Genomic DNA, 20,972 nt, shown 5'->3' with positions numbered 1-20,972 from the left:
TCGCTTGTTGAGCTATTATAAACACGGTCTGATGATTCTTTATTTCTCTCCCTTCTTATTCCTCCTCCTCCCTTCTTCATATGTTGGGTGTTTTGTTCTGTGCTCATTTTAGGAGTGCTCCCATCTAGAGCAGTCCCTGTTAGATGCCCTGTAGAGGTGGTTTTTGGGAGGCAAATTCCCTCAACTTTTGCTTGTCTGGGAATTGTTTAATCCCTCCTTCATATTTAAATGATAATCGTGCTGGATACAGTAGTCTTGGTTCAAGGCCCTTCTGTTTCATTGCATTAAGTATATCATGCCATTCTCTTCTGGCCTTTAGGGTTTTTGTTGAGAAGTCTGATGATAGCCTGATGGGTTTTCCTTTGTAGGTGACCTATTTTTTCCTCTCTGGCTGCCTTTAATATTTTGTCCTTGTCTTTGATCTTTGCCATTTTAAGTATTATGTTTCCTGGTGTTACCCTCCTTGGATCCCTTGTCATGGGAGTTCTGTGTACCTCTGTGGTCTGAGAGGCCATTTCCTCCCCTAGTTTGGGGAAGTTTTCAGCAATTATTTCTTCAAAGACACTTTCTATCCCCTTTTCTCTCTGTTCTTCTTCTGGTTCCCCTATAATGTGGATATTGTTCCATTTCGATTGGTCACTCAGCTTTTTTAGAATTCTTTCATTCCTGGAGATCCTTTTATCTCTCTCTGCATCAGCTTCTCTGCATTCCTGTTCTCTGTTTTCTAGTCCATTAATGGTCTCTTGCATCTCGTCCATTCTGTTTTGAAGTCTTCCAGAGCTTGTTTTATTTCTGTATTCTCCTTCCTTAGTTCTTGCATGTTTCTCTGCAAGTCCATCAGGATAGTTATGACTTTTGTTTTGAATTCTTTTTCAGGAAGACTGGTTAAATCTATCTCCCCAGGTTCCTTCTCAGGGGAAGATATAGCCGGTGCCGAAGCTGTCTGGGTTATTCTTGTGTGGATCAAATTTTTTTGCGTTTTCATGTTGATACGTGCTATTGACTGTCAGCTGGAAGGGCCAAACTTTCCACTTGCTACTGGCCTTTCTTTACTGGGACAACTGCGACCCCTATTGGCTTGTATGGGTTACTTGCGTGTAGGCTGGGTCTTTGTGTCTTGCCCGGCCGGTATGGAGGAAGGTCCCTTGCTGAGGGCGTGGCCAGCCTTAGGCTGCTTCTCTGCTATCGCCATGCGAGGGGCAATAGACGGGGGGCTGTTTGGCTGTTTACCTCCGTGAGGGGTCTCAGAGCTGATGCCCGGGGGTTAGTGCGCCCGGTTTTCCCTGGGATTTCCAGCTGCTGGACTGAGACCTGTGTTGTTTCCGCCCAGCTGTTGCATCACTGTCCCTTTAAGACTTTCAAAAAGCACTTCCTTTTCTTTGTCACAGGGGCATCAGATTCGGAACCCGCTCAGAGGTCTTGCTGCCCTGTTTCCCTAGTTTCCAGCACCCCATGCATGCACTGTGTCTGTGTCTGGTGCGGATGGCTAGGGCTGGGTGTTTAGCAGTCCTGGGCTCCCTCTCCCTCCCCGCTCTGACTCCTCTCCTCCCGCCGGGAGCTGGGGTGAGGGGCGCTCGGGTCCCACCGGGCTGGGGCTTGTGTCTTACCCCTTTCACCAGGCGCTGGGCTCTCGCACGTGTGGATGTAGTCTGGCTGTTGTCCTGTGTCTTCTGGTCTCTCTTTTAGGATTAGTTGTATTTATTGTATTTTCAAAAATATATATGTTTTTGGGAGGAGATTCCCACTGCCTCACGCCGCCATGTTGGCTCCACCTCCTCAAATATTCTTTTTAAGATATTTTTTCTCTACTTTTTTGTGGTGGTGGCCATGGGGTGGAGGTTGGTGCGACTGCTTTGCAGATGGTAGTACTTCTACACACCTATTGCATTAGAATGACAACACAATTTTAACTTCTATGTTATGGTTGATCAGGAAGTCATTTAACCTCTCTAAGCCTCTGTTTCTTCATCTGTGAAGTGAGAACATGGATTGTAATAGAAAAATGGGCAAAGAATATAAATAATGCACAAAAATGTAAAGATAGCCAGCTAAACTATAAGAAAATACTAAGTCTCACTTAAGACAAAAGAAAATAAAATTTAAATTAAAAGGATATCTTTCTCAAACATCTAACATGGTAGCAGATATCATATCCCATTACAGTAAGAATAAAAAATACATGTATAATAAGTTAGGAGTCCCAGGCAATAAACCTTTCTGTAGGGAGATTAGGTGTATTTATCACAAGCTTTAAAAATGCATAGACCTTTTGACTCTGCAATTCTTCCTCAAGGAACTTCCCCTCACAGTTTCAAACAAGTGAACAGTGATTGACCCTGCAAATTGATGATGAGGTATTTTAAACTCAGCCAGTTTTTTCTTTTTGAGGTAGAGCAGGGACATGGGACGAGATCATGATTAATTTTTCCTGCCTATGATGAAAAAATGCTGAGATACAAACAGTATAGTAAGAACAGGAGGCATCCCATCTTAAGCTAAGATTCAATTTTAAAAAGCCAGGGAGTTAGGAGGTTAAGATTCCTAACATTTTATGATAATTAGCCAACAATTCATCCTATTTTAATGCAGGGCAAGGAGTCCTAAATGGTATGTTTCCACTACTTGAGGGTTACCACTATCTTGGAGAAGAACAGTATCAATAAATTCCTTGTGTTAAGTTTATATTACAGAATATCTAGAGCACTGACTATGCGTGATGACTTAATGTCTCTCACTGGAGATAGACATCATGAGAAGACATGTCAAGCCTACGCATGCCCCCGCCCTTTGCCACATTCTTAAAATCCTTAAAAGACAAGAATCCTAAGCCTTTAAGCGCACCTCCTCTCTGAGGTTGCCCTCACTCCCCTTTCTTCAAGTTTGTACTTTGCCTTTAATAAAGCCTTCTTACTGCTCAACTTACAGCTTTTTGTCCTTGTGCTCTTCCAGTGGTGTCTTTGTTACTTTGCTATTTCATTCAATTTTCTAGACTGACGCACAAGTCTTCCGTCTCTCTGTCCTACTTTAGACAAGTAGGGAAGGGCTGCTGAGGTCTCTGCTTTGGGCTTGCATGTTCCTGTTGCCTGGGTGACCTGGACAGGACTGCAGCTGTATGATCATGCACTTTAGTAGCCTGCCCTAAAATCTCCTTTTTTTGCCTGTGGAAAGTTCTCAGAACATAATCTCACTCCATCCAGTGCTCTCTGGCTTCCCCAAATCCTGGGGTGGTAGGGACTTAGTTCCCACACTGTGCAGATTCAAGTGGACAGGTGATTCTGGCTTCAGAAATTGATAAGGAATCTGCCCTACGCTGAGGAGTTCAGTGAGCTTTCCCTTCCTCCTGCTGCTGCATACATGGCTCTGCCATTCGCTGCTATTCTTGCTTTAGTGAATTCTTTCCTTACCTACATTCATCTGACCAGTTTGAGAATTCTGTCTTGGCTGGAGTCAAGAACCCTCTCCCATCCAGGTTGAATTTTTACCTAGTGCACAGGGACAGACTTCCCCAGACTCAGCTGCCCAACACTTACATGTAGTAATTTAATTGCTTAGAGCTTTTTATTTAATGTCAAACCTTTTCCTTGTAAAGAAAAACATAAGCCATGAACACTTAGCTTTTCTTTTCCCCCCACATTGTATGTATTAGGATAGTGGCAAGCATCTTTAATTAGGTATAGATACATAATTTTTTAAAAATAAAAATAAGTGATGTGGGTTCTGTGTTCGTTTGTTTTTGCTTAAATCTTTCCATTTCAGTGTTGTCTGTTTTACCTGTAGTGAAACCTCAGTAAAGTATTTACAGATGAAACTTGCCTTATCATCTAGTTTTGTAAAAGCCTTTTGCTTCTTTCTTCTATTTCCTCATTGAATTTTAGTCAGTGAACAACATACTCAGAAGCTTTCCTTTTTTTTTAAATTTTAAATAAAAATGTTTCAATTTAAATTTAAAATTTTAGATTTTACATTTTAAAACATGAGGCTATGTCCCTTCCTAACTTTATCCTCATAATTTCTTTTCCTAGTACTGTTCTACCTGTAAAATATTCATTTACATTCTAGACTTGGTACATTGAGAGTACAAAGGTAAGAGAAAGTTGTGTACAGAGTTCACAGAAAGGAAAATGAAATGTGGCCCCTGCCTCTCATCACTTTATAAAACTGATAACAATTATATGAATATGACTTCTGGAGGTGCAAACCCACAGTTTAAAATGGCAAACATCTTTTATATGCCAGTGGGCATACTTTAGGGTAACTGAGTAGTACTAAATATACAGAAAATCCTTTTGACCACCTTCTGCTTAACCTTCAACTGCCAGATACTGGGACTTTATTGTCATTTTGCTAAATATACTGATGGTTGCTCTGCTGGGACAGTTATTATATCTCAAGTATACTCTGTATGTCGCAGTTGGCCAGTTGAGTTGTATGATTATTAAAATTAGTTATGTCTGTTCTCATACGTGTTTATGCCAGGTATTCTTGATATTGTAATTATGAGTTTTTATTATTACATGAAACTGATGACATATACTAGTTAGAAAAGATAAATTCTATGAAACTAAAGCTGATTGTTTTGAAAAGAGGATGCAAATATGTCATTTGAAAATCATCATTGAGTTAGGTAAAAGTAAGATAATTATTACATATTGAAGACATACTTAAAAGTGTTCTGAACTGAAATAGCTTTTAAATGTCTGTAAATATGAGCCCCACTTTAACAAAATTGGAACTGGACAGGAAACAAAAAAAGACAATGCAGAATTTAAGTCACTGGATCATATGGCAAACTTTTGACCTCACCTACATCAAAAATTGAAAGAGTATACTTTTTTAAATTAAGGTATCATTGATATACAATTTTAAGGTTTCACATGAGCAACATTGTGATTTCAACATTCACCCATATTATCAAGTCCCCACCACATACCCCATTGCAATCACTGTCCATCAGCATAGTAAGATGCTATAGACTCACTACCTTTGTTACACTGCCTTCCCCGTGACCTACCTATATCGTGAGTGCTAATTATAATGCCCCTTGATACCCTTCTCCCTCCCTCCCCACCCACCCTGTGCAACCACGTCCCTTTGGTAACCACTAGTCCCTTCTTGGAGTCTGAGAGTCTGCTGCTGTTTTGTTCCTTCAGTTTTGCTTTGTTGTTAAACTTCACAAATGAGTGAAATCATTTGGTACTTGGTCTTTGTCCGCCTGGCTTATTTCACTGAGCATAACACCCTCTAGCTCCATCCATGTTGTTGCAAATGGCAGGATTTCTTTTCTTTTTATGGATGAATAATACTCGATTGTGTGTATGTATCACATCTTTATCCATTCATCTATTGATGAACACTTAGGTTGCTTCCATATCTTGGCTATTGTAAATAGTGCTGCAATAAATGTAGGGGTAAATATGTCTTTTTGAATCTAAGATCTTGCTTTCTTTGGGTGAATTCCTAGGAGTGGAATTCCTGGGTCAAATGGTATTTCGATTTTTAGTTTTTTGAGGAACCTCCAAATTACTTTACACAATGGTTGAACTAATTTACATTCCCACCAACAGTGTAAGAGGGTTCTCCTTTCTCCACACCCTCGCCAGCATTTGTTGTTCCTAGTCTTTTCTGCGTTGGCCATCCTAACTGGTGTGAGGTGATACCTCATTGTGATTTTAATTTGTATTTCCCTGATGATTAGCGATGTGGAGCATCTTTTCATGTGCCTGTTGGCCATCTGAATTTCTTCTTTGGAGAAGTATCTGTTCATATCCTCAGCCCATTTTTTAACTGGGTTATTTGCTTTTTGGGTGTTGAGGCGTGTGAGTTCTTTATTTATTTTGGATGTTAACTCCTTAATGGGTATGTTGATTATGAGTATATTCTCCCATACTGTAGGATGCCTTTTTGTTCTACTGATGGTGTCCTTTTCTTTTTAGTTTGATGTAGTCCCATTTGCTCATTTTTGCTTTTGTTTCTTTGAAACAGTGTACATTTTCATAAGTTTTTCCATTCTTTAATGAACTTTTTTGTTAGCAGCTAGCAGAACTGAGTGTCATATAAGAGGGCATCTTCTAGTTTCATATAAATAATTGATTCTGGGAACTTCAAAAGGTAGTTTTTAAATAGAAGGTTGTGCAGTATAAATTATTTATAAAAATGTTACAAATACCTGATTCTCAATTGGTAAATAACTAAAAACTACAGCACTTTCTCCATGATACGATATCTTTAATATGGAAAACAAACTAAGTTTGATGTGGCTTTAATTCAAAAGACAAATTTATGAAAGAATATTACAGTGTTTTGCAATTCAGAAGGTCATATTTTTTTCAACCTTTACAAAAATCAGTTCTAATCCTTGGGAAGTCAGGACAACTGCATCATGAGATGACTTGCCTGGGTTTGATATTTTGCTGAGATAGCTGCCAGTTAGAATTAAGACCCTGTGTACAAAACCAACATAGACTTAATTATTGGTTTACTATATTTAAATCAGAGTGAAAAGCTCGTACAGAATTTTGTACCCATACCCTGAAAAAATGTGAAGCTGTTTTTGAACTAAAATTTCATAGCTTTTGTGGCTAATGAGGCATGAAATAAATTGGCAAGCTCAGACTGCTCAGAGTACAGTGGTACAGTGTGCATTTTCTAATTCCCAGCCCTTGGGATTCCAGCAAAGGTCACAAATTAAACAAAGTCAGGATTAATCAAACTACAATCAAATAAAGCCCAATCATTAATCCTCTTCTGAGTTACAATGGAGTGATTGTGTAATTGTGTGAGAAGTACTGGAGAGAGCTCTTTTGTAGTGTATAGGAAGATCAACATTAAGGTGTCAAACAGAAAAATGAAACCCTGCAGGTGAAGCTGTCTCTGGAGCCAAGAGAAACTGGCAATTTATGCAGAGTTGCAAGTGAACCTTTGGAGTATTGAAAGCGGTGTTGGCACTAGCTGTAGAACATGTGGGTCTCTCAGTGGGGCCCTCCACAGAGATTATTTTATGGGCCACAGCAGGCCCTGTTTGCTGAGAAGCTTAGTGTCTGGGTGCAGCAGCTCCAAGCAACAGTCTCTCCAAGGTTAACTGCCAAATATTTACTGTGTAATTTTCAGCTCTTTGTAATTTTGAAGAAGAGTTTATAGAAAAGCATTTCCTCTGTGGGAGTGATTGTCAAGACTATGTCATCCCCAACAAAAAGGGAGAAAAGTTCCCAAAGAAGAGAACTTTAAGTCCATATTTCTTCCATGTTCCTGACTTTTGTACTTAATGATGCTGGCTTTATGATAGCTGTCTTATTATTAATTTCTGCTTTTTATATTCCATCATCATTTTCTTCATTTTTCATCCCTTAGTGTCAAGTCAATGTCAGTTTTATTGCCTATTTTTATGAGTCGACAGTGGTATTATCCAGTTATGCTAAGATTATAATTTAAGAATCAATTTTGATGCCTAATTCATCCCATATTGTTTATGTTGTATATGGGTATATTTCACATGTGTGCTTTAAGAATAGCATTTGTCTTTAGTGGTTAGCTTTCTGCTTTGCTTCACATACCAAAGAGAAAAATTCTTAATCACTTACCTCATTTCTGATTTGGTTATTGATTTGAAAGCCCCAAAGCAGGTGATTGCTTGTTATCACATGACTCAGATGGAGTTTCTATATTATAGAATTTAGGTTTCTTACATTGCTTTTTTGCAGTTTACTAAACCTTTTGTGTGTGCAGAATAATGTTATGTACTATATAGGGTATATTTTTTTCTTTCAAGTAATTTGCCAATTATGATCCATGCATACATAGATGTTCAGTCTCATAAACCTATGTTACTGAAAGTATTACTTGGATTTTATCATGATAAAAATCCTATTTCATTGTGATGAAGTATTTCAGATTTTTGCCTTTACATTTAGGTTCTTGTATATTACATTTTGGTGTCATCACTGAAACATAATGAGTTTATCAGAAAATAAAGTTCTCAGAATTTTAGTAATTTGACTATTGTTTTCAAACCTTTGGCCATCACAATGATGTACTTGGCATGTTTACCTACTGTATTTCTTTACTTACCTGAAATAAGTATTAATTTTCACAGTATCTAGAGCTGTGGTAGAACTGGGAAAGCATATAGAATACTTGTCTCTGTTTATGTCCTTGTGGTAGGGAATGGTTCTTGTTTCATTTTATTCTTCATTTTGTTTTTCTGATTTTATATAAATGAAATTCTAGACTATTCTGCAATTAGTATTTTAACTGAAAATATGTCATTGTTATTTTTGAATGTCACCATAAAGATCTGCTGTATTGTTTAACAGCTTCTTAGTTTGGTGTTTCATTATTTTTTAAATAATTAGTCTGCTGGAAGTTATTCATATTATTTCCAGTTTTGCAATATTAACAGACAATACTGTAAACAGCATTATTACAGTTGCATTTTTTCACATATGTAAGCATATCTCTGTAGGATAGATTCTTTAATGGAATTGCTGAGTCAAAACAATGCATGTTTATTTTGATACTTGTTGCTAAATTGTTCTCAAAAAAGGCTCTACCACATAGGCTCTCACCAACTGTGTATGAGAGTGTCTATTTGTTCACACCATTGAGCATAGTGTATATATAGCTTTTAAATTTTTTTTGGCCTATTTTTATATTTGGAATATCTTCCTATATTATACCCACTATTTTTCTCCTCCAGTACTATAGTACAGTGTTTAATTAGTCCTCCATTGATGGGCATTTAAGTTACTTCTAACACATAGCTATTTTACGTAAATGCTACAAAATTATAATAAATATGTAATAATACAAAATTTTTGTAAATATAAGAATAACCTTGTATAAAAGGTATTTTACATATATGCAAGTATTTCTGTTAAGTCCCAGAAGTAGACCTTCAGTGTTAGATTGCATATGCATTTGTAATTCTAGTTGATAATTGTTATTGGCAAAAAGCAAGGTAGTAAAAAGGCTTCACAGTATGCTAATATTTGTTTAAAAGAGGTAGACATACCATACAAATGCAGACACGCACATACTTATATGTTACTATCTGGGTCAGTGGTGGACAAAATGATAGACAGGGTTAGAAGGACATTTTCCACTACACACACAGAACACATGTATAGTAGTTTTTTTAGTTTTTAACCATGTGAATGTATTACCTATATAATATTTTAAATATTTCTTTAATGTAGTGGTAAAATCATGGGTTTAAATTTAGAATTAAATTTAAATGTGTACTGTGTAGCCTTAGGCATAAATGCTTAATTTACTCTGTATCTAAGTTTCCTCATGTATGTAAGTGAAACTAGTAAATGCTTTTGTTGAGTTGTGAGAAGGAAATTATATTGGAAAGTATGTAACACAGTGGCCAGCACATGATACATGTGAGTAGATAGTAAGTTCTTTTAGGTTTCTTCTAATTCTTTCTGCCAGTATTGCTTCTGCAATATGAGATGATATTCCTCTAATATGAAGTCCTGAGAGGTAATATTTAGAGGGAGAAAAATTAGTCACAGAATGCCTATTACCTATTCCAGTATATGTAAATGTGAATACAGGGGCAGAAGTGAACCATTTGTTCTATTAGGGAGGAGGCCATTACCCTAGCTTGATTTCATGACAGTGACTTTTTTTATGTTATGAGTGAATGAAAAAAATGAAAATGACTGGGAAACTAATATATGTATGTGCACCCACACTAGAGCTGTTACAGTGCTTCATTGAGTAAAACAATCAGAAGCTAAGACTGATATGAACAGTCCTTAGGCCATGTTGGTATGTTACCAGGCATGTATGGGCATGTGTGTTGCAGTGTTGCATTGATAACATGTGTGTGTGTGTGTGTACTGGATCTACTTACAAGCCACCATAATTTAGCTTCTGGGAAATTCCTCTAAAGAAAGAAATTCTCAATTAGTGATAACACCTATTTGCATAGGAGAAGAAATCAGCTTTTTTGAACAAATACTTATTATTACTACAGTGTATTACTTCTATTTCTTACAAATTCACACCATTAATTTTCCCTCCCAAGTCATTTGTTCCTCAAAAATCTCATAAACCTTTTCTTGTTCAGGATGTCATATTAGAAAAGATGACTGGAAGGTTTGTCCCCTTGATTTCAGTTGACATCCAGACTGCCTTGAGCATAGGTCCCTGACTCCTTGAAGAGTTGAAGAAATCCTAAGCTTAAGTCCTTTTTCTTTTCTCCTTTATGCATTTTCTAAACTTCTGCACCTTGTACACTAATTTCCTTTTTTCTTTGCGTCACTTTGCTTGGGAATGCTTCAGGTCACCCTTGCCACTCTTTGACACTTCAGATGGTCAGCAATTATAAAAGAGAAATTATTTATTGAAAAATAAATGTGTAGCTAGAAAAGTCCCTCTTATATTTACTTACTAAGAGAATAGAAAGTGATTTTAGGTGATTGAAATTGACTTGATAAGATATTAATCTATTCTCTATACTTCCCTCTGAAATGTTATAAGAATTCACATTCAGAAGCATATTCAAATACTGTAACTTATTCTACTTTTTTCCCTTTAAGTCTTTGGATGACCTTAGCTGATGAAGAAAAGATTTCTTAGCATGGTGTATGCAGCTGGTACGATACACATGACACCTGCTATATGATTCCTGTCCTGCCTTCCGCTGCCCTCCACGTGGTGGTAGTTCTTCACTCCCATTGCTATGTAGTATTTAGTCTATGACTGTACCACATTTATTTATCCATTCGACCATAAGTAGAAACTTGTTTTTTTTCCAGTTTGAAGATACTACAGATAGACCTCATTATATTTTATTTGCCCCTTACAGTCTTTTCCAATAGATTCTTTTCCAAAAGATTCTGAATTTATTAAGGCCATATTGTTCTTATCTTATAACAACTAGGACATCACAAGACGTGTAAGTGTTTTTGAAAAGAATGGAGAGGAAGGAGGAAGGTTACTCTGTAACACAAATTAGACAATACCCATCGCCTTTCTCAGCAAAGTAATTTTTTTAAAAATCTGACCTATATTTCTCAGGCTTACTGCAGCTGTGTTCACTCTTAGGCCTTTGTAATGGAAAAGTGAACTCTCAGTAGCTCTTTAAAACTGTGGGGATTTATTAAGCTGCAATTTTTCCATATCTCTACTTAGTAAATTCTTCCACCATTTCTGTGTTGAACACATTTTTTTTTTCTCTAGAAACAGAGTTGTCTACATTAAATCACTGGTCAAGTATTCATATATAAATTTGAGCTCTTACTGTTGCTGGAAGAATACTAATGACTAATGGAATCAGACTTGTGCTTTTCCAAACCTTTTCATCTCAAGACTCCACTAGGAGTAAAATTAATCTTAGAATTAGCAGAAGAGAATCCATCTTGTATAGAGTCTAATCTGAGAAGGTAAAGAATTATGAATTCCAATTTCTTGTTCTGACCCAGTCATAAACTCAGTCATTTACTTAGTTTATCCAGTTTTCTTTACATTTTATTATTCACGAAGTTATATTGTTGTGATTGAAACCCCTCAGTTATTTTGTCCTAGATTTAATTTAGTTTCTTGATATGTAACTACACTGCTGTTTTTCTAAAGGAGAAGTGAAAACAGAAAGGTAGCCCCTCAGACCAGTTACTCTAATAGGAAGCAGGATTGATTAATAGGGTAGAAAATAAAAGTATGTTTTCATTTAATGCATTTGAGAAACAAGTACAGTCAACCCACATTATCTGTGGGTTCCTTATTTGCAAATTCACCTACTTGCTAAAATCTGTAACTCCAGAATCAACACTCATGTCACTTTCATGTCATTCACAGACAAGAGCAGGGTGGCAGAACTTTTTGACTTGCCATATATGCTCATCACCAGCTGAAGCTAAACAAAGTGATACTTTGCCTTCTTGTTTCAGGTCTCATGCTGTAAACAAGTGTCCTTTTCCACAGCCTGTTTAGGCCACATTTCACATATTCTGCACCAAGTGATGTCCAGTACTCCTTAAGCACACAAAGGCTGTGATGTCCCTCATGGAGAAAATACATTTGTTAGTTAAGCTCCTCTCAGGCATAAGTTACAGTGCTGTTACCATGAATAATAATATATATTTTAAAAGATGCCTTTAAACAAAAACACACATAGAACAGAGCTATATATTGATTGGTTGATGAAAATGTAGTAAGGACCTTGCAAGACCCAAGCCCATAATTCCCTTAGGAGCAGTGGCTCAGTATTTATGAATTCAATGTACACAGCTACTTTATAAAAATGTAACAGGCACAAATCAGGAGCATTGACAGTACTTGCCTTCTACATCTGCTGTTATCAAGCTAGATTCATTCCTATTTTCTCAGTCTTTTTCCTTCCGCACTTATTAAAAAATAATTGATCTTCATTTTGCTACTAACATAAGTGACTTTACCTCAAGTCAATTTCTTTTGCTACCTATTCTGATATGAGACACAGGTATCTCTTGTAGAAGTAGTAGTGGCCTGCTGTATGTATGCACAGTGGGACCTGATTGTTAGTGATGTTTTTATTTAATCAATTACACATTGAATTGTCAGTGTAAAAAATTCAGCTTCTGTTTTGAATTATCTCTTTTACTTTTGTATAATTTAAAGGAAAACTAGCTTCATTCCTAGAAACTTGAGACCTTTAAAGCTTGTTCTGTTCCTGATGAATGCTCTCTGTGGGCACTTCAAATAATGTCATTTGCCCACAGTTTTAGCTGATATAGTAGGAGAACATGCAGTTGCTTTAGAAGCCATTATAAATACTGGGAGTTCATATAATAAATGTTTCATATAATAAATAAATGTTTCTTATCTTTTAACTCTTCCATAAGTTTATTGAATTCATTGTACCCAACTATACAGTATAAAGTATTTCTCTCCTTTTATACTAATAAAATTACAGAATCATTTGCACATTAATTGCATATTCCTGGAAATAAGGATTACTTCCTTCCATACCATGTTCAGCAGTATCCTTTTAGAACCAATGATTAGAACATTTTCTGTATTTTAATGCTTTGAGAAGTAGTCAGTCATCCATGTCCAAGTTTGTAATAGGATACTGAATAAATGTCCTTGGGCTCATGTAGAAATATACCTGAATTGATATCTACCTACCTGCTACAGTGGAGGACTTAGATCCCACAGTTAAAGTATTTGATACTTGAATTAGTCATATGCAGTGTTTAGAATTATGGAAATTTCTAATCTACACCCGGGGGAAAATACTTGACTGGAGATGCCACCTTTTCAATATGAAATTTCAGAATTTGTGTACTTACAAAAATTAAGAAGCAAACTGTTATCTTTTTGATTGTCATTCTATATGAATGCTTTCTAGTGTTTGGTACCTTCTAATTACCTCCCCTTTTCTTAAAATTGTTTTCTCCCTTTGAATCTGTGATAACTCACTCTTAGATTTCTTGTCCTGAACTGTTGCTTTTAATCCTTTGTTAATGGCCTCTTACTGTTGAACTATCATTCTATATTTTAGTTATTTGATTGTAAATCTGCTTCTCCTACTTGAATTATTTCTTATTTATCTTTATACCTCTCAGTAACTAGCAAACATTAATTATTATATGGTAGATGCTTAATAAATATTGGTGGATGTGAGCTGTTTCCACTGCTTTAATTGTTGGTGTTCCCTTCCATCCTGACCTGGCTCATCTCCCATCTATCTACAAGCTCACTCTGGGCACCTTTCCTCTCTTTATACTAAGAGGTTATGTTGAAAAAGGGGAGCTCTGAAACTGGACTGCCTCCGTTCAAATCCCAGCTTCATCAGTTTCCAACCCTGTAAACTTGGCATGATGATACTTAAAATTGCTGTTTCAATTTTCTCATCTTTAAAGTGAAGGTAATAGAAACTCCATCCTGTATTATAAAGATATAATGAATTAATGCATGTTTGCTCTTAGAACAGTACCTGGCACATCAAAAACTCAATAAATGTTAGCTAACAATGTTGATTTTTTCCCCCTTTTCAGCTTCATCTGCTGTCTGTGTCTTTGACTTCCAAACCTCTTTATACTGAAGTTTTCTGGATTTGTATTTCATATGATCATTTGGCATTTTTAACTCAGTGTCCTACAAGAATTTTAAACTCCTCCATTTCTGAAGCTTAACTCATTATTTCTACTAGCCTCCTATTTTACCTACCTTAAATAATGGTGCCAACTTCCATCCAATTCTCTAAACCTCAAAACCTTGATTCCTCCTGCTGCGTACCACTCCTCGCCCCTGCAGTTCATCCCTTTTCTATTTGCACTGTGTTAGTCCAGACCCCTTATCATTCTCACATCTCAGCTGTTGAATTTGCCTGCTGATCTCTCTGTCTTCAGGCTATTTTCACCTTCAAATTCAGACTTTGTTCTGCTTCTAAATATCTTTCCACTAAGTAAATAGGATGGTGTATTTTCCAACTTAAAAATCCTTTAGTAACACCCCATCTTCTATAGGAGAAAGTCTCAACTCCTTGTAGGGCCCTGGACAGTGTGGTCCTAGCCTATATTTCCTTCTTTTTTTAGTTGTAATGGTGAGGCTTTATTTATACATTACCTTAAAGATTATACAGTCTTATGATTTCATTTTGCAGAAAATGGAAGCCTAGAAAAGTTAAGTGTCTTATCCCAGCATACCCAGCTAGTTTATAGCATGAAACTGCAGAATTAGACTCCAGGTCTTTGATTTGGTTAAGGGCTTCTTTTTTTTTTTTCTTCATATATATATATTTTTATTAAGGTTATCATTGATGTACAATCTTATGGAGGTTTCACATGAGCAACATTGTGGTTACTACATTCACCCACATTGAGTCCCACACACACACCCCTTTGCATTCCCTGTCCATCAATGTAGTAAGATGCTATAGAGTCCCTACTTGTCTTCTCTGTGCTATCCTGCCTTCCCCGTGACCCCCCTACATTATGTGTGCTGATCGTAATGCCCCTTATTTCCCTTCTCCCGCCCTCCCCCATCCCTTCCCTTTGGTAACCGCTAGTCCCTTCTTGGAGTCTGTGAGTTTGCTGCTGTTTTGTTCCTTCAGTTTTGCTTTGTTTTTTTACTCCACAGATTAGTGAAATCATTTGGTACTTGTCTTTCCCCACCTGGCTTATTTCACTGAGCATAATACCTTGTAGCTCCATCCATGTTGCTGTAAATGATAGGATTTGTTTTTTTCTTATCCTAGCCTATATTTCCAAGTCCTTCTCCTACCATCTTTTCTCTCCTCCTCTCCTTCCCTGTCCCTTTGCACTGTACACACTGACATCCTAAACAAGATGATTTTTGACCTCTTGTGGTTTGATGTTTTGCTGGAAATGGAGCCACTGCAGTATCAGTGAAGAAACAATGATATTGCTGATGATGAAAACATTACACTTTTCAGATTTACTAATGCACTTAAGAAAAATAATAGGTTATAAGAGAGGGGAAATAATACAAATGTAAATAAAACCGTGACAGTTCACAATAGAGAAGATAGATTCAAAACTAATATAGTATCTAATAAAGTTGTACATGAGATATTATGGAAGGTCAAAGGAAGAATCAGCTCATTGGGACTCCAAGGTGAGTGGGGGAGATCACAAGCTGAGGAGTGATGGCCGAGTTGAATTTCAACGTTGAGTAAGAGTTCTGCCAATAGAGAAGAGGAGGAAATACGTTCTGGGCTAATCAGCATGGTGACCATGTGGACAGAGGGAGTGACTGGCGGAGGCCAACTGTCCTTCAAGGCTGAGGTGATCTTCTCTGCATGGATGAAAAGGAAGAGTGTCGGAGGCTGGTCCTCAGTCTTTCCAGAAGCCCAGACATGTTTGGCAGCAGCAAGCAGCTCTTTATAACTGGAATGATGAGGTTAAGGAAGGAAAGTTGCAAGCATAGTCTGAAGATATTAATATATATGTCTTTGCACAGATTTTGTCATTTTCCCTATATTTTGAGCTTTTATACAATATGTGACAATAACAAGTGTGTCTCTTAGGAGTATCACTCTGGCCACAGCATAAGAGGTAGATGAGCGGGTAAAGAGACTGCACAGGAGAAACCGTCAGGGGGCTGGTGCTGTGTGGCACAAGAAAGATGGAAGGGAAATGGCAAAAGGGGTTGTAAGCCTCTGATTAGCAAAACCATACAGAATTAAGGTTGCTGGCACCTTTGGGGCTACTGAAAGGCAATGTAGTATTTTTTTTTTAATAATGAACTTCAGAGTTAAATAGAGCTGGACCCAAAGCCTGGCTCTGCTGCCTGTACTGTAGGTGTGACTTGGGCACATTAGTCTCTGAGCCAAATGAAATGAGCATATTGATAGCTAATTGGCAAGGATGTTGTAACCACATGTGAAAATAAGTAAGGATGTGTAGCACGTAGTGTGCTTGTTGGTTTCCTTTCTTCCTTTCCATCCTCCTAGTTTATATTTAAGGAAGTATACTCAGGATGGCTAAATGGTTTGTGCACAGGCAATAGGACAGTTTAGTGGCAGAACTGGGACTAGGTCTGCCCCTTTGAATGCCACTAGTCTTTCCATTATACCAAACAAAATCCATATTGATTTATTCTTACATACACAATTTTCAGTGGGGGGGTGGGGGGAACTGTTCATTTTTTTTTTTTCTTGCCATCTTAATAAGGTCTAGCACTTCTGGACATTTCTAAGAATTAAACATTTGTTACACCAACCCCATTCCAGAAACATGGGTGTAGAGTTCAGGCATAAACATCTTCAGAAATGAAAATTCTACAATTATCAGCAGTTTCTTTTAGATTTTCCTTTACTCAACTGATAGAATTTTCCAATTCTGAACTTTTTTCCTTGTTGAAGGCTGCTACCACTTGCCTCCATAGTCATTCGTGCATTTTGAAAATGCTTGTAATTTCTAAGCTTTCATTTCTAACTTGGTTTCCAGTTTGACAACCTCAAGTTTGTCCATTTTAGAACAGCCGAACTAACCTTAGTTTTGTCTGATTAACTCAATTATCTGCCTTCCTTTTCCAAATCTGACTTTCCTTAGTTTTGCTGATTAAAAATTAATGAGTTTGAACCATAATACTCTTAGAAGAAAACATAGGCAAAAATCTCTAGAATATAAACATGAGCAACTTTTTCCTGAACGCAACACCTTGGGCAAGGGAAACAAAATAAAAAATGAACAAATGGGACTACATCATGCTAAAAAGCTTCTGTACAGCAAAGGTTACCATCAGCAGAACAAAAAGGCATCCTACAGTATGGGAGACTATATTTGTAAATGACATATCCAACAAGGGGTTAACATCCAAAATATATAAAGAACTCACATGCCTCAACACCCAAAAAGCAAATAACCCTATTAAAAAATGGGTGGAGGATATGAACAGACACTTCTCCAAAGAAGAAATTCAGATGGCCAACAGGCACATGAAAAGATGCTTTACATCGCTAATTTTCAGGAAAATGCGATTAAAAACCACAATAAGATATCACCTCACACAAGTTAGGATGGCCAACATAGAAAAGACTAGGCAACAACAAATGCTGGCAAGGATGCGGAGAAAGGGTAACCCTCCTACACTGCTGGTGGGAATGTAAACTAGTTCAACCATTGTGGAAAGCAGTATGGAGGTTCCTCAAAAAATTCAAAACAGAAATACCATTTGATCCAGGAATTCCACTCCTAGGAATTTACTCTAAGAATGCAGGATTCCAGTTTGAAAAAGACAGATGCACCCCTATGTTTATCGCAGCCCTATTTAGAATAGCCAAGTAATGGAAGCAACCTAAGTGTCCATCAGTAGGTAAATGGATAAAGAAGAGGTGGTACATATATACAATGGAATATTACTCAGCCATAAGAAGAAAACAAATCCTACCATTTGCAGCAACATGGATGGAGCTAGAGAATATTATGCTCAGTGAAATAAGCCAGGCAGAGAAAGACACGTACCATATGATTTCACTCATCTGTGGAGCATAAGAACAAAGCAAAAACTGAAGGAAGAAAACAGCAGCAGACTCACAGAACCCAAAAATGGATAAACAGTTGCCAGAGGGAAAAGGACTGGGAGCGGGTGGGAAGGGAGGGAGAAGAGGCCATGGGGAAGGCAGTATAGCACAGAGAAGACAAGTAGTGACTCTATAGCATCTTTCTACACTGATGGACAGAGACTATAATGGGGTATGTGATGGGGACTTGATAATGGGGGGGAATCTAGTAACCACAATGTTGCTCATGTGATTGTATATTAATAATACCAAAATAAAAAAAATTAATGAGTTTGTATGTATGCCTTGACAGTGATTTGACTAAAAAATTAAAAATAAAACTAGTCTAGAAATTGAGAAACCTACTATCTTCCATCTGTCTTCTTGTTGCTAGACTTCTACAGTAGGAAAAACATTTGTAAAGTAATCTTATATGTTAAAAAACAGGGCCGAGGTTGATGTATAGTATATATTTTGTGAAGAATATAAATAATCAGCTTTTCACAAATAGTGTTGGAATAAGTGTGTAGTGTCTGAAACCTGAATAGTTCTACTTTTAACACAGTTACGTGATGACTTCAATTATGAGACTGGCGATAGAAAAACGAAAGCTTACAACCAGAAATATCACATTATATAGTCACTCGCAGTGTGTTCTGCCCTCACTTTGGGTGTTAGTTTTCCCTCCAGCCCAGGTAAGATACAAGGTAAAAATAACTCCTGAAGTTGTTACATATTGTAACTTTTCAAAGCACTTTTATATACATGTAGTGTATACATAAATAAATAAAATTATACTTCGGTGTAAGGAAATGTCAATGTCTATGATTCTTTTACTGCCACCCCATTTGAAAAAGACTTCAAAGCTTATTCATGCATATTGGAAGCATTGGGGCTCAAATGCTACATTTGTATGAGAAAAACACAATAGTAAAATACATTCTCTTAGGTTTTATATTTAAAATCTGTTTTCTCATTATTCTTTAAATGTATTTTCTCTCTAAGTGTGGACAGAAATTGTAGCAAATTAGTTGCAAAAGAATTAACTGTGGCCATATCTTACTCAGAGAAAAATTAAAGACTTGAACCACATTCCAAAACAGGAAAGATGTTGGGGAAATGTTTTGCTTAGAAGGAATGATTGCTTTCTGTTTTTGTATTCTCTTAAGAAAACAGCAAAAAAAACCAAAAACAAAAATCCATATTTCTTGCTTTAAATGTGCAACGTGAAACTACTTATCTTGAGACCTATTGTGTTAGCCATTTTTACTCCCAGAATACTTCACCCCTTTTAACAAATTTCACTTCCACTGTTTTACCTGTCAGATCTGAGCCCATGTTATTAGCATTATATCAAAGGTGGGTCCATGATTTTGTCTCCCCCAAAATCACATCCTCACTTTGTTGCTCTTAGTCCTGACACTAGGTAGGGTATTTGAGTGGTGCCCATTTAATGGCATATCTAGTGTTAGTAACTTCCTATTCTGAGTAGAGTTAATTGATCTAATAAATTAAAATGTATAAATGGGTATAGTAGGTTTTAAAAGTATCCATCTGTTAAGGATTTGCTTTTGTTTTAGAGAAGTCAGAAAGTCCAGGAGTTAGTGAGTGTCTTAGTCTTCCCTCACCATTGGCAGCTGACAGACATACTGATGAGGTGATAATGAACTCAAAAGTCTGCCTACAGGCTGAGTGGGGAAGGAACCCAGACCGCAGGCATGCCTCACCCTGGAGTTAGCCAAGATTTTTACTTTTTAATAGAGTACATTTCAAGGAAGTTAACAGGTAGGCTTCCCTGGATACTTCTCAGAAGTGTAACTGTGACTCATGGTTACCAAAAAAGAATATATGTTATATTACTCTTAACATAGCAAGTCAGAGGGCTTAGTCTCGGTTCCTGTGGGGTAATTCAGTCAGAGCGCAAGCCCTGGAAATAGGGCTGGGATACAAAGCTCATGTGTGCATGTGCATGTGTGTATGATAGTTGCAGATAATTAATTGTGGCCATGGCTAATTTTAGTGGGGGGTGGGGATTGAAAATAAACCTTCCATTAAAAAATTAGCTGATATGGACAGTATGCCAAATTAGACATTCAAGAATTATTAGCTACTCCTGTTTTTTTTTATTTCTGGACATGTTTTCTAACAACCTCAGTAGAAAACAATGTTAGTGTTTAAAGCAAGTTTTTCACTTTTGTTTAGGCAAGCATGTCTCATTATTCTAAATTCAGTTTATACTTCCACTGACCATTTTCTTCAAGTCACCCAGCAATGAAGTATCACTTTCTCATTCATCTGTCCCCACCTTTCATTATGCATGCCTACTTGCAGCAGCCCCAATTTGTGGTCCACACAACAGACCAATGTAAGGTGAATGTGCAAAAAGTTTTTTGATCAGGTAGTATGCACTATACATGGGATAGTGGGCCTTGAAAGTCTCTAAAAAAAAAGTCAGTTACATGTAGTAAAATTTTTAATATGTTGTAATATATGATACCCTCTATATTACTAATTTTTTTTATAAACACTCTTATAACCAAAATCTACCTCAGAATAACAGAACCTTCAGTGATGAGTTGGAGTGTCACCTTCTACTAGATAAGAAGAGCTGTATGCTTTTACTTTTGCTTTGGCAACTAGTTTCTTGTTTCCTGTGATTTTTTTAATAAGCTACTCAAATGAAAGTATAGGATAATTTTTAAATTTCTGGTAGTCTATACCTGAAGTAATAACATTCTGTGTGATATCAGCATTCAAGACTTGGGGTATTATTTTTTTGCTATGGAAAATTTTAAACATATAGAACAAATAGAAAATGAAACCTCTGTATGTACCTCCAGTCATCCTCAACAGTTATCAACTTATGGCTAATTTTATTTTATCTATATTCTCACTTCCCCAATTCTGTTTATTTTGAAGCAAATTATAGACATCATATCTCATCTTTCAGTAGATATTTCTATAATGTGAAAATTATTTTTTAAAGCAACAGTACCATTATTGCAGCTATAAA

General features: G+C 36.8%; 1 protein-coding gene across 14 annotated transcripts in view; it reads left to right on the top strand.

Moving 5' to 3' along the window:
* The window catches only part of ERC1 (ELKS/RAB6-interacting/CAST family member 1), a 730,429-nt gene that overhangs the window by 473,475 nt on the left and 235,982 nt on the right, over positions 1-20,972 (top strand). Inside the window, exon 16 of one of the 14 annotated variants that reach the window (XM_057492540.1) lies at positions 10,548-11,424. The exons of the other annotated variants lie outside the window; for them this stretch is intronic. Coding sequence (XP_057348523.1) covers positions 10,548-10,587 — 40 coding nt within the window. The 3' untranslated portion in view covers positions 10,588-11,424. Of the gene's footprint in view, positions 1-10,547; positions 11,425-20,972 lie in introns of those variants that run through there. 14 annotated transcript variants of the gene reach the window in all.

This window comes from Manis pentadactyla, chromosome 14, assembly GCF_030020395.1.
Source record: "Manis pentadactyla isolate mManPen7 chromosome 14, mManPen7.hap1, whole genome shotgun sequence".
NCBI classification, from domain to species: domain Eukaryota; kingdom Metazoa; phylum Chordata; class Mammalia; order Pholidota; family Manidae; genus Manis; species Manis pentadactyla.
Note: the sequence above shows the minus strand (reverse complement) of the source record. Positions and strands in the feature narration are given on the sequence as shown.